This window comes from Vanessa cardui, chromosome 24 (genome assembly GCF_905220365.1).
Source record: "Vanessa cardui chromosome 24, ilVanCard2.1, whole genome shotgun sequence".
NCBI classification, from domain to species: Eukaryota; Metazoa; Arthropoda; class Insecta; order Lepidoptera; family Nymphalidae; genus Vanessa; species Vanessa cardui.
Window position 1 is genome coordinate 2,401,747 of NC_061146.1, and position 24,529 is coordinate 2,426,275.

The 24,529-nt window shown below is 33.4% G+C and overlaps 2 protein-coding genes across 2 annotated transcripts in view; both read right to left on the minus strand.

Moving 5' to 3' along the window:
* Positions 1–1,306: 1,306 nt before the first annotated feature.
* On the minus strand, positions 1,307–4,291 carry LOC124540334 (trypsin-like). Its single transcript, XM_047117850.1, has 4 exons — positions 4,040–4,291; positions 2,264–2,519; positions 1,733–1,921; positions 1,307–1,516 (listed from the first exon to the last, which is right to left on the minus strand). Exons 1-4 carry the CDS (start codon positions 4,276–4,278, stop codon positions 1,307–1,309), a joined length of 894 nt encoding a protein of 297 aa, XP_046973806.1. The 5' UTR covers positions 4,279–4,291.
* An 11,407-nt stretch (positions 4,292–15,698) lies between these two features.
* LOC124540201 (orexin/Hypocretin receptor type 1-like) overlaps positions 15,699–24,529 on the minus strand; it is an 89,085-nt gene continuing 80,254 nt past the window's right edge. Inside the window, exons 6-8 of the mRNA XM_047117661.1 lie at positions 22,054–22,153; positions 17,432–17,544; positions 15,699–16,580 (exon numbers count right to left, since the gene is read on the minus strand). Coding sequence (XP_046973617.1) covers positions 16,120–16,580; positions 17,432–17,544; positions 22,054–22,153 — 674 coding nt within the window. The 3' untranslated portion in view covers positions 15,699–16,119. The remainder of the gene's footprint in view (positions 16,581–17,431; positions 17,545–22,053; positions 22,154–24,529) is intronic.

Sequence of the window (24,529 nt, forward strand, 5' to 3'; positions counted from 1 at the left end):
ACCATCGAGAAAATAGACCTAAGTATATGATATTTATGACTAAGATGTATTTTACTCCCAGAAGGGGCGAAAAGCTACAGACTTTAATTAAACATGGGCAATTAGTTTTCAATGTAAGGAACATATATACACCCCTATATAATAGTACTTACACCGCATTGGATATAGTATCTTATATTATAATATTATGTAAACTAAGTTCGGCTTACTCCAACGCGAACATCGCTCAATTTGATGGATTCGTTCTATTTCCTCAAATGCTTATGGAAATCTGAAGCAATGCTATAAGGAAGGAGCAGTTTGTAATGTTCGTACGATATCTTAACTAAATATTTTGATAACTTGATTTGATTTACAAATACATTCTTAATTTATTCTTGACTCAGATTTCGAGAAAATCAATTTATAATTATGCTTTGAATTAAAATTTTATTTCTCACAATTTACTTAATTTTAAGTTAAGACAGGCGATCCCGAGATTTTAATTTCATTGCCTCCATTAATGTTTTTTTTTGGATTTTTCTATCAATAAATTTCATCACGGAGTACGGAATACAGCGTTTACACTCCCGAGCTTCTGAAAGCGCTTAAAACTGATTTCCCTGTACCCGATTTTTTGCAGTTTTGGTGACAGTGTGGAAAGAGAAGTTTCAGCACACTTGTACCAGTACCAGTTCCATCATCAAAATAATTATAAAATAATATTATGGTGTGATAATAATGGCTAAGACCAAATTATTACTTAACTAATAACAGAAAAGGAGCCTCCGTTTAGTGGTAGGACCGAATTTGTACATCATCCGTTATTTAAATGATTTTTCTGTTAAACTCAAACTCAAACTCAAATATCTTTATTCAATATAGAAGCATTACACTTTCTTATTGATGGTCAATTGAAACACTACCACCGGTTCGGAAAGAAAATACCCTGACCTGAGAAGAACCGGCGAAAGAAACTCAGCGGGTTTTGTTGTTATATCCATCTATCTATCTTATATTGTATTTTGTGTACAATTAAGAATATTTGTATTGAATTACAGTCTCTTTAACAGCAGTGGAACAACATTATCAGTAAGGTAATATTTTACAAATGTAATAAAAAAATCGCATATGGTATTATTCAAGAAAAATACAAAGAAATCCCTTGAAATTTCTTCATATTTGCTTTTACGAGCAGTTATTTTATATAACTCGAGCGCATTGAACGAGTGGGTTTAGTAAGTAAATCGACCAAACTTCCTACGCAACTACCAATAAGTACAACTTACACTACGGATAAAAAACGAGTTATGTTTTAAACAATTTATCAAATGTAATTATCCTCATAATCAATTATAACATGTTTTTTATTCCACTTCTTTGCGTGCATTGTTGAATGTATCCAGGTGCTGACGTCGACAGCTGAGACCAGGGTCACGAACGACGGACCGCCTTCCACGTCACAGTCTTCTGATTTCCACGAAGATATGATTCCCCAGAGTATACCATTTAAGACAACTGGCGCGCCAATTTCCCTCTGAAATTTCAAAATTATTTCTGCATATTTCATCGAATCATCATAGGTTATATTGTAAATTACTGTGAATTTTTCATGACTAGCTCCCAAAATTGATGGAGCATTGACAATGTTATTGGCAGTGGTGACATCTTACCATTAGATGGTCCATTTGTAAGTTTGCCTTCCGAATTAAACAAAAATAAATAAAGCCTTGCTAATATTGCTTTCCTTTACCTGACACGGATCACTTCCATAAAATGGGTCCAAGCACATTATTGCTCTGGTATTATTATGGTCAGGTACCAACATGTCCAGTTCCTCCATACACTCCTCAGGGTCCGTCGGGTGTAAGTGAGACACTGTCAGAATCCGAGGCTTGTATAGGTTCACTGAGTCTCGGTATATTTTAGTTTGATTCCAGTTCTGAAAAAAATTGCTCAAGATATTGAATAAGACATACTTTTACAGTGTTTTTACTATTAAATCCTGGCTCCCCATAATGGAACTTATCTTCACCATCCAGCGACTTACTCCAACTAACAAAAAAGGTTATCAAAATCGGTCCAGCCTTTTAGTAGTTCAGTCACATCCACACGTACACATTAATTATATATAAAGATTATAATTTAAGGCAGTTTAATAAAAGTATTGTAAATTTAAAGTCGACTTAAATCGAAGCGTAGTTGGTTTTTTTTACGTTAAAAAAACATTCGAAATTTAAATATTTAAATTTTTACAGACATAATTTTTAAAATTTGATGTTACCATCATAACAGGCCATGACGTAACAATAAAGTGCGTTGCAGCCACATTTCTCGGCTTCTTCTGTAGTCTGATAGGATTCATGTTGGGAGTCAATTTGATTGGATTCGGTAGTTTGATTAGAGCCACGTCGAACAATGGCTTGCTGTCATCAAAATGTGGATGAATTTCGAAAAATTTAATAGCAGTCACGAATCCACCTTTTCGGTAATTAACGCTACCGAGTCGCACCCGAATCATTCTAGAAGATTCTCTTATTCTGTAACAAATGAATTTATACTTATGACTATATTCACTATTTTTATGATTTTAAGAGATATTTATCTGAGTAAACTAAGGCGGTGCAAATAGATTTTTGACAAGAACTCATATCCTTTGTTGAAGAATTCAGAGTTTGATTGATAATGGACATTACTTTTGAGCCAATTGAACAACATGGACGTTTGAACGACATGGCCAACTTATGGTAAGTGGTCACCATCACCCATAGACAATGACGCTGTAAGATCTATTCCTTACATCGTCAATGTTCCACCAACCTTGGGAACTAAGGTGTTATGTCCCTTGAGCCTGTAGTTACACTGGCTCACTCTCTAATGAAACTAATTATTCTTTTAAAATGGCCTGTACCATCACTTGTCCTGTTACACGTATCAAGAGATTTCCTTGCAACATTTTCCTAACAGAGCAAATTACACTTAAGATCAAAATAATCGTAGCGTCAAACTCAACGTTAACATTACATTTTTCATGTCTTTGAATCAATTTAGATTGACATTTGCGAAATTTCAATAATTTTGGTATAATATGATGCGACCAGACATGATCCTGAGAAATATCGCAGATGTCGATATTTTATATTAAAATTCTAAGAATGAACTAGTTCAACTTTTAATTCAAAGAAATTTTGTCAAACCAATCTTATAGACAATCATTGCCCACAATAAAAATGTAATTTCCAATTCAATCAAACGATACTCGTACTTTTGGGGTCGTCTGCTGCGAATGTAATTCAACGTAAAGTTACCAAATTGGAATGTAAATTGATCAAAGGTGAACCAGCAATTCATGAATACTTTACAATTTATTCGGATTATCTATACTTTTATACTAATATTTTAAATGTAACTCTGTCTGTCTGTCGCACTTTCACTACCAAACCGCTTAACCGAATTTGATGATTGGTATGAAGCAAATTTGAACAAAACTCCTAAAACGAGAGCCGCGAGAACAACTAGTTATGTGTATATATGCTCTAATTATTAGAAATCCTAAACTATACCCGTGGGAAATCTGGGTAGAAAAGTTTATGTCAATCAATTTGATCAATTTGCATAAGAATGTCCATAAATTACTTGGTGTTAGGGCTTTGCAAGCCCGTCTGGGTACTTATTAGATATTCTACCGCCAAAAAAACTGTTGTTTGGAAGTAGTTAAACCGGAACACAACAATACTGAGTCAGTACTCAGGGTGAATGAGCCAGTATAACTAAAGGCACAAAAGACAAAACATCTTAGTTTCCAAGATTAGTGGCACATTGACGATGTAAGGAATAATTAATATTTCTTTATACAGCGTCATTGTCTATGGGTGATGGTAACCACTTACTATCAGGTGACCTATATGCTCGTCCGACAATCTATTCCATAAAAAGAATCGGTCCCATGTTCCAGAATATCACCCCATCTTCAACAGTTATTGTTTTTTAAAACAAACTTCATGATACTCAATATCATTAATAAAAAAACACTCATTCAATAAAAGATTAATTGACTTACAGGAATAATGAGTCAGCACCCGTCAGCACCCAGCTTTCATCGATCAAAGCACCAGCACTGATGAATTTTGATTTTTTCAGTATAGCAGCCATGAATGGAAATATTTTAGCATCATTAACCGTTGTGTGCTCACTTGAAACATCTACCTTTTTATTATTGTTGATTTGAGTTGATTTTATTGGTATTAATTTCGAACAAATTACGACAATTATTATTAGTACGAATAATTTGTTGATCATTCTTAATAAGTTATTCGTGCCAAGGCCTGAAAGTAAGATATTAATATCTGACATACGATATTAAAATTATGATGTTAAATAAAGTCCGAGGTTTGAATAATTGTATATTTATAGAACTAATAGGAAAAAAAGATCTATGAATAAAATAAAATTTTCATTATCAACAGAATTGCAAAAGTTAAGTTCTCTAATTCTATCTTATATAATCTCTAAACGAATTCTTAAGTAAACTTGTTAAAAATCAAGACTGAACGATCTCACCGTCACATACCAACAAAGGTAAATACGTTTATAAGCTTATAAAATGTTCGTGTACGTTTCAAAGTATAGTAGTGTAGTTTATAAAACTAGTTATCTGCCCCGGTTTTGTATGGATAAAATATAACAAAGTCACAACAAGATTTATATTCTTAAAAGATAAATTCCAGTTAATATTTTTTTAGTAGGCGTCTACGTCACGAAAAAAGTAACTAGACAATATTGAATTTAAACAAAATTCATTCTAACGAATAATAATAGTCATTTTAAATTCATTGAAACTAATATATAATTTTAAATAGACTACTATTTAATACACTACCATGATAAATTTAAATTTTCTCGTAACAACATACAACAATATGTTTTTTTTTCCATTACTCCAGTGCGGGTTGGTGCATATAAATGTGGCAGAATTACTTTGAAATTATACATATGCATTTCCTCACGATGTTTTTTTTCATCGCCGAGTATGACATGAGGTATAAATTCAAATTAATCACATAAACATTCAATGGTCTTTGAACCCGCAATCAGGGTAAGATACGTGCGTTCTAACAATTGGGCCATCTCGGCTCTTACTCTCGTAAACACCATTATAATTATATAGAAATATCTTAAGATGACATCTCGACAAATTTCCGTATTTCCAACGTCGCTGTCGTCTGCGAATTGAGAAATGAATTGTTCTAAGACAGACACTATCGTGGCGTAAACTTTCAGAGACCGTAAAATGTTTCAGATTTTAAAATAAACAAAACGGTCTCTTTTTTCGCTCGAAAAAATGAATAATAAACTTCATCTGACACTTCTCGTAATGGTTTGACATTCTTTGAGAAGAAAGTATATTTTTTTACAATATTATCCTGAATTCATGTGATGTTATGATCACAGAATCAGTTCTAAAGTATGCCGCGTCGGTTGATATTGTCGAATAACTTAATGACATTTATATAAAATTTGAAATTAACATGGTTATTTTTATTGCAGAGCTGAGATGGAGTGGTTAGAACGCGTGCATCTTAACCGATGATTGCGGGTTCGAACCCAGGCAAGCACCACTATATATATGTGCTTAATTTGTGTTTATAATTCATCTCGTGTTCGGCGGTGAAGGAAAACATCGAGAGGAAACCTCCATGTGTCTCATTTCATCGACATTCTGCCACATGTGCATTTCACCAACCCGCATTGGAACAGCGTGGTGGAATATGTTCCAAACCCTCTCCTTAATGGAAGAGGAGGCCTTATCGCAGCAGTGGGAAATTTACAGGCTGTTACTTTACTTTGCTTTATTTATATTACAGTTATTAAAAACAACGAGACAAGACATTCGACATCGTTATTGTTCTCGTGAACAAGACATTCATAGATAATGTCGAAATATCGAGCTTTATCGAATAAAAATAAAAGACATGGTAAATATCCCGTTTTGAATAACTATATTTTTAGTTATACTCAATAAAAGCGCAGAAAAGTTGAAATGTATAATACACAGACAGATTGAAATAGCTTGGAATTTATTCATGTACAGCCCCAATATTTAAGATTACAGACGTGTTCACAAACACACACACACTAACACATTACCAAACAAACTGAAGTATATATAATCGGATCTTTATTGTTCAATAATGAAGATTGGTCCGGTTTTGATCAAATTTATAATAGAGATAGATTGACTGACTGAACACATAATTTAACTTAAACACTTAAACATGCACCCTTCCCCCTTCATAAGGGGGCAAAACCGTGGGTGGAAGCTATATAATTACCAATAATATACCAACGACTGCAGCCAATCACACCGACATGTTTCCAATAAATCGCTACCAACTTTGATTAGTATTGAACATTTCGTAATACATAGTTTGTAAACATGTACGTTAAGCACTTGATTAGAACTGCTGGCTGGGAAATCGTTTGTGTTGTTGCATATTACTATGCATTAATGCAAACCGATTAGTTTGAAGCCAGCTATGAGCTAATAACTAATTACAGGGAATTTACTTGGTGTTAGGGCTTTGTGCTATCCAGATGGTAATCATTACATGTTCTACCACCAGCATTTGATTCTATTCCTGTCTGAAGGTATGATCCAGTGTAATTATAGGCATTAAGGACAAAATATTCCCGCGGCTGGAGGTGTATTGCAGATGGAGTGGATGCTTTCCGAAACGGTGGTATTATTGGTGGTAGTATTTAATCATTGACGATTTCAAAACGCTTCATTGTGAAGTTTAAAAGTAACAAAAGTAACAGCCTGCAAATTTCCCACGGCTAGGCAAAGGCCTCCTCTCCCATTAAGGTGACGGTTTGGAACATATACCACATACCACCACGCTGTTCCAATGGAATGCGTATGTGGCAGAATTTCGATGAAATTAGACACATGAACCTCGCTATGTTTTCCTTCACCGCTAAGCACGCGATGAATTATAAACATAAGTGAAGTATATAGTGGTGCTTACCTGGGTATGTACCCGAAATCATCGGTTAAGATATATGCGTTCTAACCACTGGGCCATCTCAGCTCTTGTAAATTTTACTTGAATAAAATTGATTTGATTTGAAAGTATGGAACTCTTATGCTGCGTCCGATGTACTATTTACTGGGCTATCTATTTAAAAATTAAAAAAATATGTTACATGAAGTTTTGTTTGAAATTTGCATAAAAATTACGCTTCGGTTTAAAAAAATTATATCGAAACAACTTCAAAGGTCTTAAGTCCCATGACGATTGAAAACCTCATAAAATACATACCCTGTTAGACATAATGCGTTACAACGCTTTGCACTCTCATTATATTTTTTTCCTGTGGTCATAATGGATGAAGTACCTTCCAGCCACAACTCGAATTTTCAATTAAATCAAAATATTCTTTATTCGATCATATATTTTATTAAAGCAAAAATTGGGTGCTATTTTATTTATAGTACTCAATAATAAGGACTATAATTTTTTTATGGTATAGTTTGGCGGACGAGCATATGGGCCACCTGATCGTAAGTGGTCACCATCACCCATAGACAATGACGCTGTAAGTAATATTAACATCGTCAATGAATGAAGGAACTAAGATATTATATCCCTTGTGGCTGTAGTTACCCTGGCTCACTCACCCTTCAAACCGGAACACAACAATACTGACTACTGTTATTTGGCGGTAGAATAACTGATGAGTGGGTGGTAAAGCCCTACCACCAAGTAATCTAGGACTATAATATTTGGATGATTAGTTTAGAAGGTTGAAACGTGATATACGCCCTTTAAGATTAGTATCGATAGAACTACCACCAGGTCGAAAAGTAAATATAACTTCACCAAAAACTACGTAAAGTTCGACACAATTTAAATATCTGTAACATAGATTAATCAGTCGTGGGTTTTTTAAAAATGCCTAAAAAAAGTAATCATCTCTAACATACACAATATTTTTGGTATTTCTTTTGCCATTGAATATTTTTCGAACGTAACCGTAGAGTATTTTTATGTAGCGAGGTATTTGTGGATTTTCTTAGATAAGAAAAGCTGTGGTTACAATGAGAGCGAAAAATTTCGATACGTATTGATTGATGGTATACAATGAATAAATGTGGCCCAACAGGCCCAACAGGGCTACTATTCATTCATTGTATATCATAGAATAGAGATAGAATGCGAGAGAGAGAGAGAGAGAGAGAGAGAGAAGATAGAACGCGAGCATCTTAGGATACATTTTGAGATTAAACTCAGGCAAGAACTGAGGGATTTCAATGTGTTTAAATTTTAAGTATGAATGTGGTTACCTGATCATTATTCACCACCGCCCACAAACATCGGTAGTGACAGTACATGAAAGGGGTTCAAAGAAATTCCTCCAGCTAACAATACACATATCGAGGTACCTGTATTTGATATCTGATTGGCAATAAGCGAAGTGTTAACACAGATTACCATTTTATATTATGCAATAAAAAGTAATAATAATCATATTGAGATGTTATTTTTCCAGATTTTTGACCGATTTTAATTAGTACGTCAATAAATAGGAAAAATAAACGTTAATTTTCTAGGTGTATCACAAGCTTTGCTTATCTGTGGAGCAATATTTTTAAAAGCTAATGGTAAGCATAGCCCGATGTTCCCCAGAGATGTCGAGCACCAATGGGATGATTGGTGTCCACTGATCTGTGAAGTCTACATGTACACGTTTAGTATATTTATTATATGGCGCCGTATTGTAATGAAAATATATACGTAACAACAACACAACAACAGCCTGTAAATTCCCACTGCTGAGCTAAAGGCCTCCTCTCCGTTTGAGGAGAAGGTTTTGGAACATATTCCACCACGCTGTTCCAATGCGGGTTGGTGGAATACACATGTGGCAGAATTTCAATGAAATTTGTCGCATGCAGGTTTCCTCACGATGTTTTCCTTCACCGCTGAGCACGAGATGAATTATAAAGATAAATTAAGCACATGAATCAGCGGTGCCTGCCTGGGTTTGAACCCGCAATCATCGGTTAAGTTGCACGCGTTCTAACTACTGGGCCATCTCGACTCACGTAAATAATAATTATATTATAGTATATACAGAAACGTGTTCTAGAGGAAACGTGTTCTAGAGTGGAGACCGCATCTCAGCAAACGTAGTGTAGGACGTCCTCGGGCACGGTAGTGTGACGACTTACCCAAGACGGCTGGCAGGAGCTGGATCCGAGTAGCCCAAGAACGATTTCAGTGGCGTGCAATTGAAGAGGCCTATGTCCAGCAGTGGACGAAAATGGACTGATGAATGGATGGAAATAATAATTTAACTTAATAAATGTAACGTCACTGGAAGCTCGGCAGATTTGGACAACTCATAATTGAGAAACCAATTAATTTCGACAGCGAAGACACGTTGAGGAAGATGCGTGAAGAGGCCTCCATTTGTGGCTCTAAGGAGGTTTTAGACTCTACTGAACTGGGCAACTACCATACCAGACCGGCTGAGGAATGCAGAGTCCCGAAGACTAATACAACATCACTACCCAACGAAAACATGGAAAAATCATCTTCGCAGATTTGAATTAATTATAATTTTTTCGTAATTAATTATAAAAATAAAGTAATAGCCTGTGAATTTGCCCACTGCTGAGATAAGGCCTCCTCTTGCATTAAGGATAGAGTTTGGAATATATTCCACCAAACTGTTCCAATGCGGGGTGGAATGCACATGTGGCAGAATTTTGATGAAATTTGACACATGCAGGTTTCCTCACGATGTTTTCTTCACCGCCGAGCACGAGATTAATTATAAACACAAATTAAGCACATATAAATAGTTGTGCTCAGCCAGTTGCCATCTCAGCTCACCAATTAATTACAAATTAATATTAATCATTCAATAATTGAACTTAATATTGTTCAGTATTGCTCTCAAATTCGTGTAACACTTTAGTTACATTAAAGTAAGAATAAAATCATTGATGTTTTGCATCCTACGGCTGTAGAAAACATAATTGGTTTCATTATTTAAAATTAATATTTTCTATACTATATTACCAATATATATCAACGAGGTTTAATATAGTACACACGCCATAAGTAGACCGGCGGCGTTGAACTGAGGGTATGACAGCCTTAAGAGAACGTCAAGTCGTTTGGCGTCGCGGTTTACAAGTCAATCAAACCCCCAAGGCGCACCAATGGTTGTTTATCATCAATAATAATATGACATAATGTAGAAACTTCCATTATATATCATGAATATTTCATTCAAAACATATTCCGGCATTAATACATCAATATATGCTAAAATTATTATTAATTATCAACCCACCTCTCATAAGTCGAGATGGCCCAGTGGTTAGAACACGGGCATCTTAACCGATGATTGCGGGTTCGAACCCAGGCAAGCACCGCTGATTCATGTGCTTAATTAATCTTTAAAATTCATCTCGTGCTCAGCGGTGAAGGAAAACATCGTGAGGAAACCTGCATGTGACAAATTTCATAGAAATTCTGCCACATGTGTATTCCACCAACCCGCATTGGAACAGCGTGGTGGAATATGTTCCAAACCTTCTCCTTAAAGGGAAAGGAGGCCTTTAGCCCAGCAGTGGAAATTTACAGGCTGTTGTTGAACCCGCCTCAGCTTAACACGGGTGCAATACTGATACTAAATATACTACAGTATTTGTTTATTTACGACATCACTTTAGAAATATCTAAAATTATCACTGTCAGTATAGTGCAATGCACTTGAAAGCCCCCTGGTGTTGCAGATGTCCATGGGCGGTGGTAGTCACTTTCCATCAGGTGAGCCTCCTGCCTCGTTTGCCACCTATGTCATAAAAAAGAAATATTGTCCATGTATTATATACAAAAATCGAATTATTCTGTATATTATAAAAAAACCGCATCAAAATCCATTGCGTAGTTTTAAATAACTAAGTATACATAGGGTCAGACAGCGGTAAGAGACTTTGTTATACTATGTAATGATTTAATTTCGAAGTATTATCGTACGACTCCCTTCTATTCTATTTTTAGAATGAGAGGGTGTCGTACTGTAATTATAAGATTTTATTCAATAATATTCATTAAAATCTAACTTTGATTGTTAGCAAATTTCAATTATCACCAATTATTGTGAGAAGTTTATATATGTCACCGTAAGATAACGAAATTCGTTAGATTACAATCTGACGAAATTGTTTATATTTTATTGATAGATTATATATATAGTATAGATAGCCGAGAGTTATGTGGAAGGTGGCTATCATGGTATGGGCATGTAATGCGGAGCAATGAGGAACATATTGTGAGGAAGGCCTTGAGCATGGATGTGGATGGATATAGAGGTAGAGGACTACCAAGGAAACGATGGATGAATTGTGTGAAAGACGATATAGTTAGAAAGAATGTTACTTGTGAGATGACGTTTGACAGAGAAGTATGAAAGGAGAAGACATGCTGCGCCGACCCCAAATATTTGCATTTTTCGGTGTAATAATATGGTGGACTCCGGAGTGCCAAGGTACACATAACGTTCAACCAATCAGCGCGACATGCATCCGTTCTACCCCAGTTCAAAATCTGACCGCTTCCCATCGATGGCGAAATATAATACGTTAAATTGTCAGATTGTAATTTGACGAATTTTGTAATCTTACGGTGACATATACATCCATATTTTATATTATTAAGTACCTACGAGACAACGTTAATTACTTTATCGCTGTTTATATTAATTCGCTGATTTTTTCTCAAAAATAATAAACGTATACAATCAAAACATTCAACGGTAGGCAATCTGTTCGCCTTTGTAGTGTTTACAGAAAAAGTAAACAACTAATTTTTATGAGTAAAAACAGCGTTCATATCGCACGGATATGTTCCATTTTTGAAAATTTGTAATATGTCAAATATAGTCACTTTTATTTACAAATAGTAGTCGCCCGTGGCAGATAGACAAACAGAGTTACTTTCAAATTTGTAATATTAATATAGATAATATAGGTTTAATTAGATCCATCAACATAAACACCAACTTTAAATACCGACACCCTAGAATATTTACCCTGGACGTGTACAATAACAACATATCATATCATAATCCTATCGGTCGTATGTGTCGCGCATATAACAAAATTTTTCTCGAAAAGGACGCGGATGAGGGTATTGACATTTTCAACAATAACCTAAATCTATTTAGAAAACAATTGGTTTCAATATTTTCAATTAACAAGTAATAATAGTGTTTAAATCAATTTTCTTATTCATTATTTAGTTCCTCATTTCACCATTGCATAATTTCATTTTATTTTTCATTGTCATAACTTGTTCATATTTTTCTGTATAATTTTTTCTTTTCATTTATTGTTTTTTTTGTAATGTATACAATGTATTCTCAAGTGCTGATGTTATTTGATTTTTATAAGTGAAATATTTCGTCTACAATCTGTGTTCACATAGTTGTTGGGTTATAACTTAGCTTGCTATAATGTTTACTTATATATTAAATGTGTATTTAGTTATAATCTGTTTTGTGGACCATAAATAAATAAAAAATAAAAATAAAATTAATATTTAACGAAATGCTTTATGATCTGACGAGCAGTCAATTAATATATAAAATAATATTCATAATTGAGCACTATGTGATCTTATTGATTGTCGTCTAGATAGGTTATGAGTATAAATGGCATATTTTGATTAATTATATGTCCAAAGAGGTTGTCAAAGCTAAGAACGTGTGGAAACAATAGTAGTTTTTGTCCCTAATACACGCTTACTAGTAAAGTAATGTGACTTGCAACGAATATCATGCTTATCTGTCACGTATGCAATAAATAAAAAAATTAACAAAAAGAAATCCGACTTCAAAAAAGCACTATTTTAAAACAAATTAATGTTCACTAAAAAGTAATAAAAATAATTGCGTTTTCCAGATATTTTTAGACTCCTCCTAAGTAACATGAAATGAGAAATATTAGACTACTTAAAAGTCGATTTACGATTACGATTGGTAACACTTAGTACTTTACGTAGTTATGCATATCATTAACATGTGAGAGAAACTGAAGAGGGCCCAAAACAATTTACAATAATTAGTTTCCGAATGAAACCGGAGCCTAAATCCAGGCTATTTTTTCTTTTCCTATGATTCGTTTAATTTAATTATATAGGTATTCGACACTATGTAGACGTATAAATAATCTAAAGTGGCCTCTTTACCCGGGCATCCTCAACAAATTAAGTTATCACGGTGTCGCCGACCCGAATTTCAAACCAACAGCTATTACGATCCAAGCCTAGTCTAGTCTAGGCAAACTGGGTGGAATATGTTCTGGCTACTGGGATCTCCTAAATTGTGGTTAAGGCCATTATTTACGTACAGTACGACACAACTTAGATGTAGCATCGGCAAAATTCGTAAAACCGATCATATCCGAATTAAGTAAATTAACAATACTGATTTCATATGTGAATATGATCTTTCCACAAACGTAATAACTTTTTATATCATATTACCTAATATATTCGTCATTTTGACACCTCGATGAATCATGACTATACTTTTTTTTAAATGTTGATAAAGAGTAACTACTGAGTTTCTTGCCGGTTCTTCTCGGTAGAATCTACTTTCCGAACCGGTGGTAGCTTCACTTAATTGTTATATGACGATTCAAAAGTGCTTGAAAAAGCCCACTTGAATAAAATATATTTTGATTTGATTTTGATTTGATTTACATGCTCTTGCTATGGTTGAACTAACGCGAGAATCTATAGCGACAAATAGCGTCGAATGGCGCGATACTGAGCTATTTCTATTGGTTGTATAAATCGGCAGTAATCTTTTATACTGAATTTGCAAATGCTACATATAGATTGTGTCGTACTATACCTTACACTCAACGATACTTGCGAACCTACCCAAACGGTCTACATCTGTTACTTCATTCATAATAATCTATGTAAATTACTTACAGATGTCGCCCAGAGTAACCAAATACCTTTCAGCGCCCTCTGAAGAAAATATGAGGTATTCATAAAATAATTTTGGAATGCGAGTTTCTTCAGGTACTATTTAACTTTGCTTGATACAAACTTTTAGTTCAATAACTTACCGATAGATGGCACTATACATACGTAAAACGTGTGTTGTAATAATATTATAAAAAAAACAAGTTCAATAGATATGTTTTTTATTTATTATTTACTCATATGCAGGCGAAAAAATATTAGGATTTGATTTTAAAATTATTTTAACAATTATGAAACAGTACATAACTTCACGACTTTGATGTAATATTCTAGTGTTCTGGTTATTAGCCAATAGCTTGACTATAAAATTATTTATTATAAATAAAAATGTATCCGATTTTTTAAAACTTTACCTTTTATTAATTGGACAAAGGAAAAATTATAGGAACTAAAGGCTGCTACACATAAAACAACGTTAGGTATATTTCTAGATTTTATTATAATTTATGTTATACAAAAAGACATTTATATTTACAAGATTATAATTAATGTAAAACTAAATTTAATAAATAAGAAACAATCAAATTACATACATTATTCTAACAGTAAAAAACATACTTTATATAGTTCGACTAGATAGTTTTAATACTCTTTATTAAATAACATGATAAAATTATTTTCTGAGACAAATATACAGTAGAGATCAAAGTATAATTAAATTTTCTTTCGTTGTAATTAACATTAAAATATACTATCTATCTTTTATCTATAATAATATTATAGAGAGACGTAATTTGTTCGTTTGTTTGTAGGGGGTAACCTACAGAACCAAAACCCATTTCTAAAAAAGTTTTAATTGATTAAAAGCTACGCAGTTCATGAGTGTATACATGCATTAAATTTACGAGTACATTAAATAATTTAATTTAATAACTGATGCACCGAGTGTCGTAGCTATCGTAGGGCCAGGTGGTGCAGTGCACCAGGGCCCCGAAGTTCAGGGGGCCCTCCAAACTTAACCTTAAGCTTCTGAAGCTAGAAAATCACGACCCTGCGCACAAGATTTCTTATTTGGTATCTATAATTTTAAAGGGTAATTATTAGTGAAAGTGGGATGGGAAATGAGGGCCCGATTATTTTTCTATGCAGCAGGGCCCTTCCTCACCTAGCTACGCCACTGGATGCACCCGTGCGAAGTCAGCTATTCAAAGATATATGGTACTGGTTTTTGGGCTAAGTATATAAAAAACGTGGAATTAATTCTTGTTGTTGGCAGGATATATTACATACAGACTGTATTTTTAAATGATGAAGAAGAGCAATGTAATGCGGGTTCTTCTCGATAGAATGCGAGATTCTACCACCGGTTCTACTTTCAGAACGGGTGGTAGAATCACTTAAAATGGTTTTTAAACGACGATACAAAAGTTCTTGTAAAAGCCTTACAGACAGATTAACTCCATTTATAATATTAGTGTAGATAAACACACAAACACATTTTTAATTTTTCTTTTTTTAATTACCCACAAATATTATCACACAACTTCATTGTATTTAAATTTGCTTTAGATAAAACTTTATCTATATCTATCTATAAAAATGTGGCAAGCTATATGTTTGATAATACTCACTCATCTCAGATTCTACTATCAAATAGCAATACTTAGTATAGTTATGCAGTTTATAGGGTGATTGCACAAGAGCATCTTACTTCCCAAGGTTCTTAGCGCATTGATGATTTGAGAAATGTTTCATATATCCTACAATTCCAATGTCTATATGCAGTGGTGACCACTTAAATTCACCATCAGTTTTATATAAAAAGTGGTACCTACCCAGACGGGTTTTCATAGCCCAACCCTCAAACAAACAGTAGTGCTACACTAAATTTGCTAGTAATATTTAAAAACAAATATTCCTTATTGTAAACACACAGTACTTCTCAAACATTAAGTCATTTACACCCAATCACTGCTTCTTTTTTCTAATTTTATTTAAAACTTTTTTGACAATAACGAACATTTTATTGGAATTTAAATTGTTCTTAATTATACTTATCCTAATCTATGTATACCGATAATATAACTGTTAACATATCCTATTCAGATAGATCCTTGCTAGATTATGTTCTAGAACAATTATTATTATAAGCACAAAAATTCTTGTATCGTCTTTGGCCGTTGTTCAGTAAATTACATTTATTGTTATGAAACATGTGATCGCAATTCTGACCTTTCAAGTTTATGTGGTCAAATTTGTGACAGTTTGAAAACATGTGGTCACAAGTTTTATCAATTTTTGTGTCACATTTGAGGCATTGTAGAGACATGTGACCACAATGACGATTAAATTTAGTGTGGTCATAGCCTTGTTCTTTTAACGATGTGTGGTTATAGTTGTGTCTTGATAAAGGAACTTGTATTGGATTTTGATGTTTTAACGACATATGGTCGCAGCGCTGGAGCTTCTCTGATTGGTCGTATTTCTTCTTGGATGTTGTTAAACGAGTCATCGTGGTCAGCGTATCGTGTGTGAGTCTTGCCGAACAACAGAATGCTCGATGAAATTCTCTTCGATATTTACCTGTGAAATTTTATAACACATTTTTTTATATTCACGATGATTCTTTAATACACATACTCGTAACATACAGATTTTATATTACTTGGTGGAATTAATTTTAGGTAGTTAAACAGATATTTGAGTCAAGTTGTTAACTGATTTATTTGTTCAACAGATTTCGGCCTTGGGTTCGGACTTCAATTCAAATCATTAAGTTTATTTATTCCAATAAATTGAAGTAGCTTTAGGGCTGGAAATTGTCAATGTCAGAAAACCGTGCAAAAATGCTGAGTAGACTAAATAATGATAGTATATAATCTATTTATTATCATTATTGTTATGTCTATATTCCTACAGATATGCCTTTGTTGTATCCTTTTTTTACGCCTGTTTTTATAATCAGGTGGCATCATAATTTTATTATTTTTTATCGATATATGGTAAAGTAAAAAAAAGTAAAGTAAATAGAAAGTAAAGTAAATGTAAATTTCCCACTGCTGGGATAAGGCCTCCTGTTCCATTAAGGAGAGGGCTTGGACATATTCCACCACTCTGTTCCATTGCGGGTCGTTGGAATGCACATGTGGCAGAATTTCGATGAAATTAGACACATGCAGGTTTCCTCCCGATGTTTTCCTTCACCGCGGAGCACGAGATGAATTATAAACAAAAATTCAGCACATATATATAGTGGTGCTTGCCTGGGTTTGAACTCGCAATAATTGGTTAAGATGCACGCGTTCTAACCACTGGGCCATCTCAGGTCGATATATGGTATCCATAGGCAAAATATATGCCCAAGAAGCGTTGCTGTAGTTGAAATTGGTAATTAAGTAATAAATGCAATTAGTTATATGTTTAGTTGAACTTACCGCTCATAAAGTTGTAAATCAATGGGTTGATGGCTGAATTCGCGTAACAGAGAACGTGCGATATGAGAGCAAGGAACGTGATGACGTCGTTTTGTTTCATATCGAGCACATATCTGTAATGAGAAATACAATGTTTTTATATCAAGCCATAAATTAAACTTTCTTTTTTTGTAAGCGCAATCTTACATATTAGTAGCGTGAGCCGATTTTTGTCCCAGTTATGGTTTTGAACAGTTCGAGCCGTAGATGTGTAGAAAATTAAAGATGATTCTTGATTGTAATTTACTGAATTGTAATAATTTAAAAATGAGTTAATTTTAGGGAGCGGAAACATGTAACTGTAAGTAAATTTTTGTCCATAAACTCCAATTCTAACTGTACTAAAACTATTTGACACAAATTTGACGCAAATGTGACTAACATTTTACATCGAAACCAAAATAAACCTTATAGGTTTCGAAAATTCCCAAAAAAACTTTTGTTATTCAAACCCCTAATAACTAAAAATCAATTTACACCATCGTTCGAAATAAAAAAAAAACACAAAGTAACAGCTTTAAATATCATGTACTTCATATCTTTGAAATCAATTAATTAATTCGAATTTCTAATTCATTTTGTGCTCGGCAGTGATGCAGAACATCTTTATGAAACATGTACGTGATGAATGAGAATCTACCATCCCACTTAGAGCAGCCTGGTGAGGTATACTCTACACTTATTTCTCAAAAACGAAACGTGGCCTATTCACAGCAGTGGACTTTGACTTAGTGGACTTTACATTACTTATTACCTTATAAAGAGTAATATTTAACTATCCATAATTTTATAACATAGCATTTTAATTAATCTCCAATTTCATAAGCGCTCATTAAAGCTTATAAAACAACGTAGATAAGAATACAAAAATGACTACAGAAATGAACACTATGCAAAAATGCATTAAATTTTAGAAGTCTGTAACTAATACTAAGGATACGAAAATTAATATAAATATTATTTCAAATAGGTAGACAGGCTGGCAATCAGGTCACGTGAAATCTCAAAAAGACCATCTTATATATTTATAATACCAAATGTATATAATGACTGGGATATAGTCGAACTTATGACGCCAAGTTTCTGACTCCGCAAACTCAAAAAATACTTCTTGGAGCAAGGTATCCATTTTTATAGTAAATTTCCGCAGACATTTTTAACTTTGCCGGCACAATTGAATTCATTCAAGTCATTTGTAAAAAATACATTGGCAAAATGGCATATTATTCAATAAAAGATTATAGAGATAATAAGCTTGGAATTAGTACTTGTTAACTTTCAGGCAAGATGTGTTACATACATATATAATATGTATAATTTTATTATCTATCATGACCTTGTGTTTATAAATGTTGGAAAGGATTAACTACTGAGTTTCTTGCTGTTTTCTCTCGGTAGAATATACTTTTTGAACCTGTGGTAGCTTCACTTAACATAGTTGTTAAATGACAAATAATGATTCAAAAGTTCTTATGAAGGCCTACTTGAATATATGTTTTGATTTGATATGTATATGTTTGTTGATATTAAGATATTTGCATATCTTTGATTATACTTTTGCGTTTGCAGGAATTCTCACAAGAATGCGACTTTGACGCACATAAACGCTAATTAAAAGTTTCAATAATAAATTCGTCATTGTGTGGAATGTGATCGAACGCTTGTATCATATGGGGAAGTTTAATTTTATTATTGCTTAGTAATTTTATGTATTCTTTCGTTGTTCCGAAGATTGTATCGAAATAATTTATTACATTTTTATTAAATAAAGGTCGGTTCGATTGATGTATGCTCAATTCAACGTTGAATTTCTTTAGATATGTCGATACCTGACATGTTTAATAATTTCGTTAAATACATTTGAAAAATATACAGTTATTTCGTTGATTCGAATAGGACTCTGGTCCAGTGGTTAGAACATGTGCATCTTAACCGATGATTGTAGGTTCAAACCCCGGCAAGCACTGCTGAATATTCATCGCTTAATTTATGTTTATATATAATCTCGTGCTCGATCGTGAAGAAACCGGCATTGGAACAGCGTGGTGGAATATGTTCTATAGGACCTCAAAGTAGAGGTAGCTAAAGTCTAAAACCCAGCAGTGGGAAATTCACAGGCTGTTAATGTCAATATGTAATGTTCGTTTAATGAATGTGTATAATCAAGAACGACTTCAATAAATATATCTCGTAAAACGTTATCTAGTAATGAAGAACAGAAACTTAATTAAGAATCTCCAAAATAAATCACAATTTCTTAAATAAACCAACTATTATAGTTGAATAACTTTTCGTTTTGATCAACGAATTAACAAAAAGGTTTTGATTATTCTGACAAGGTATTAAAACACATATTTGTGTCCGTAAATTTTGAATTCTCTGAATTAAGAATGTATAGTTAATTGGCTCTCGTCTCGGTTTTCTACGTTAACAATATCCCATTACTAGGCTAAAGTTTCTTCTTTCTTTTGAAGAAAAGACTTGGAACTTATACCAGAAATACTTTGAAATTAGACACATGCTGTATAATCATGATGCTTATTCTTCGCCGCCAATCTTGATATTAATTATAAACACAAATTAAGCACATGAAAATTTAGTAGTTCTTGCTTGGATTTGAATCTGCGATTACCAATTAATATACACAGGTTTCAACTACTAGGCCATATTGGCTTGGCTTTGTACATTTAATGAACCATCAATAGTCATAATAATTAGGAGAGATTCCGCGAATATTCACTATTCGGTATTTAGAATTAATTGAATATTTCTTGTTCTTTGTCGAATAACGACATTCGGTGAATAGTTGTCTCAAATGATCTTTAAATATTACTCGAGTCTAACTTATATCAAACTATGGTTAAGGAAAAAAAAACAAAGCTTTTGGAAATTTTATTTTCTTAATAAATTAAAAATGTATAAAATTCAGTGACAAATCTATGATTGCTAAGTACAAGACCTGCAAGCTTGATAGTATAATTTGATAAAGTATAAAATAATTCTTTCTTCGTTGCTTGTAGGGCTTCGTGCAAGCCCGTCAGGTAAGGTACACGCTCATCAAATAGGAATACTTAGTGTTATACTGTGGTTTGAAGAAGGTTGTGTGAACCAGTGTATCTACGGGTAAAGATGATCTAACATGAAGACCTCTGGGGTCGACTGGTGTTTACACCGGTTTTCATGGTTACGCACTCCGAGGTCCTGGGTTCGATTCCCGGCTGAGTCGATGTAGATTATCCTTAGTTTTTTATGTTGTCTTGGGTCTGGGTATTTGTGATACCGTTTTGATTTTCCATAACACAAGTGCTTTAGTTACTTACATTGGGATAAGAGTAATGTATGTGATGTTGTCTCATATTAATTTATTTATAAACATCTTAATTCGAAGTTGGTAGAGCTTTTGGCATCTAAAATGACTATTTCTTAGAGTGCCAATATCTGTGGAGAGTGGTGATTATCATAAGGTAATCATTTATTCATACTTGCTTATTTATATTATAAAAAGAGTAGCATTGAGGAACGGCTTAGAACGAAGTCGCTATAGTACTATAGTATGTATTAAACTAACACAATAAATAAACAATATAGAGCATAATTCAATAAAAAAAAAATCTTATTAAAAGTATAATATATTTTCATATGTCATATAATAGAAAGAGACAGTAAGAAAGGGAAAGAGAGGGGAACATCAACCAGAAAGATGTCTGTCAGTTCACTTTACTGTAAGCCGCTTATAAGCACATCATTTCAAAATAAAGTTGAAACACTTTGACCTTGAAATAGATGTGCAAAAATTCCATTAAAAGTATAACACCTCGCTTTATTGCCTCCACTGTTGTCTGGAGTCTGGATCCTTTTTTTGCTTCAAAATTACGATTGAATTGGAAAATACTTCTAGCGTTCTTGCCACAATTCCTCTAGTTTATGTTTTGTCTTACTATTTTAAATTATTATTCGTATATTCTTATATGTAATATAGTAGAGAAATATTTATAATTTGTAGAGGCTATACCCAAGGAGATACTATTACTATTATTATAGTCCACCTTAAGAGGATCTACAAAACAGTCCGAGATGATAAATGTATATGTATTTATCTCTCGCTTATAACTCTCACTATAACTATTTTTGATCCTTTATTTCGTATGAGAAATAATTGCTTATTTATGAAACAATTTTAAGCAATACAGTATCTAATTAAGTACCTGTAATAAATTGTGCATTTTATAAAAATAAACCTACATATTGACCTATCATCCCATAATTCCCCAGTAGTATATTTAGTATCAGCATTAATAAATGATAGCCGAGAAGTTATGAGGATCGCGGCTATCATGGTATGGGCATGTAATGCGGTGGAATGAGGAACATATTGTGAGGAAGGCCTTGAGCATGGATGTGGATGGATATAGGGGTAGAGGACGACCAAGGAAACGATGGATGGATTGTGTGAATATGGTTAGAAAGAATGTTATTTGTGAGATGACGTCTGACAGAGAAGTATGGAAGACATGCTGCGCCGACCCCAAAATAATATTGGGATAAGGGCAGGAGGATGATGATTAATTAATTAAATAACAAACCTGAGCACAGAGAGCAGATGAACGGGAAAGTAGCAAACGGCGAACATTATCACCACCGCTACCAACATCTTCGCTGCCTTTCGTCGTGAGGTTAGTTGAGCTGAAAGAATATCATTTTATTAACAAAGGGATACATTTTTTATTATATATATATTTAGAAGGGCCATAAATAAAAAAAAATTAACAAAAAGTAAAATCGACTTCAAACAAAACACTCTTTTAATACAAATAGATATGCTCTTAAAAGTAATAAAAATAATTGCGTATTTAACACTTTTAGAATCCTCCCAAGTAAAATGAAAAATATAAGACTACTTAAAAGTCGTTTTACGATTATATGACGTATCAGCCGATGTCAGTCAAGAAAAGCTTACAGTATATCTATCAAAAAAATATTTTTGAAGTCGGTTGAAATTGCCTAGTTGTTAGAACGCATACATCTTAACTGATGATTGCGGAGCAAAATAATGCCACATGAGAATCCACCAACACGCATTGGAGCAACGTGGTTTAATATGGTCCTAACCTTCTCCTCAAAACGAGAGGAAACATACGTATACATGAATACCCCTAAAATTTGACTAGCAGCCGGGCTATACTGCGAACTCAAAAATCCAAAACACATCGTCTGTTTCACGATTATCCACTAAGATCCACTATTTATAAAAAACTCTTAATATTGTTAATTTAAAAATGTTGTGACATAAAAGCAATCAGATATGAATTTTGTTATTTATTACATAACTTTTGAGTTATATAATAGCAAAGATACGAAATATTGATAGTCATGTAAATAAATAAAATAAGAGTTAATTCACAAAGGGACATATATTTATTTCTTACAATAAATTCTTCGAATCAATCGTTATGTGAAAGAATAATGAAACGGAAATACTTTTAAATTTGTCTTTTTTTTTTATTCACGCAAATTTCTGTTTTCTCTCACGAAATCAAATATTCGACCTACTTCAAAGTCAATTATTTAGTTTATTAAAGAAAAAGACGAAACATCTGCCTCATTACTCCCTATTATAAATTGAATGAATGAAATTTCGTTAAGTAGCGCTTTCCATTTTTAATTTATGATGAAACAGAGAATCGAGATATTTCGGATACCGGCGCCCCGTATATCAATCGTAATTTCGTTCACTCAATTCTTTCATTCGTTAGCTTTATTGAGTGTAATTTCGGTACAAGACCAGAACTTTCCAGGTTACAAATTAAAAGTTACGCAATTCTTTTTTGAGGCAAAGGAATTTATATTACATCAGTTCGTTCGATTCCAAATACGAAATCTAGGCTATATTCTCGCTTGTGCCCTTAATAATATTGAGACAGTCACTGAAACTGGAACACAAAAGTATGTAAGCCGTAGAATAAATGTTTCACGATATCGAAAGAGCCTAACAGACAACTACCGATAAAATTATCGATTAACACAATGATATACAGATTATAATTAAAAATAGGTGCTGCTTATGATGTAACATTGTCACGGAAAAAGTGCCAAAAGATAGTAAGTAATCACAGCTTATCGAGACGAGTATGGAAAGGTACGATATCGGTACAACTCTAATAGTATCTATGCAATATCATTACATAGTATAAAACAAAGTCGCTCACCGCTGTATGTCCCTATGTTGCTTAGATCTTAAATGACCGCATCAAAATCCGTTTTATAATTACAAGGGATTTTGATGCGGCTTTTTTTAATAGACAGATTTTTTCAAGAAGAAGCTTTATAAATACATGCACAATATGGTAGAGAAACACTGACAGTTTTAGACGTGCGAAGTCGGGGAGGTTAGCTAGTGTCACTATATATGACATCAACGGCTTATTTTTAATTAGAATATATACTATTTTTATGCAGAAAAAGTGGCATATGCTCTTAGAAGTCTCCAGGAGTTCAAGCTTCCCATATCCTTTTCATCAAATGTGGTAAATTTGTCGTGAAAGAGCAAGGAACAGATAGAGTCATTATCGCATTTTTGATATTAGTATAAGTTCAGATCAAACTTAAATTCATTATAAAATAACACACATAAAATATAGGTCAGACTATCATAGAAGTCACGCTTCAGCTTGTGTCTTAAGCCAAACGAAAACACGCTATAATATGCTCAGTAAAACAATCAATAACCATAAAATTTGATTTGTGATCAAAAGCTCTATATTTATTGAGAGCGCTGTACGTGTTGACTTAAAATATGCGGAAACAATTTTTAATGTATTCTGGTGAAAGAGAATTTGACGCATATAATACGTGAATCTTATTGAACGATAATAATTAATTAAAATCTCTCCTTCTTACTATTCTAAGTCACTTCACTTCACTGCTGAAGCTTCTCGAATTTGGAACTCATTATCCTTAGCTAAAAGGCGCGCACAGTCATTAGCCGTTTCTAAAAGGATGGTTAAGGACTTTTACTTGTCTCATTAGTTATACGAAGCAGTCGTTATCGTTGATAATTTT

What these genes read in the sequence shown, in the direction of transcription:
- LOC124540334 (XM_047117850.1), bottom strand. Translation starts at nt 4,278, where the DNA reads ATGATCAACAAATTATTCGTACTAATAATAATTGTCGTAATTTGTTCG. An exon ending in GGTGCTGACTCATTATTCCT is followed by an intron (nt 2,520 to 4,039) that starts GTAAGTCAATTA and finishes CATTTGTTACAG; the next exon opens with AATAAGAGAATCTTCTAGAA. An exon ending in CGTCATGGCCTGTTATGATG is followed by an intron (nt 1,922 to 2,263) that starts GTAACATCAAAT and finishes AATTTTTTTCAG; the next exon opens with AACTGGAATCAAACTAAAAT.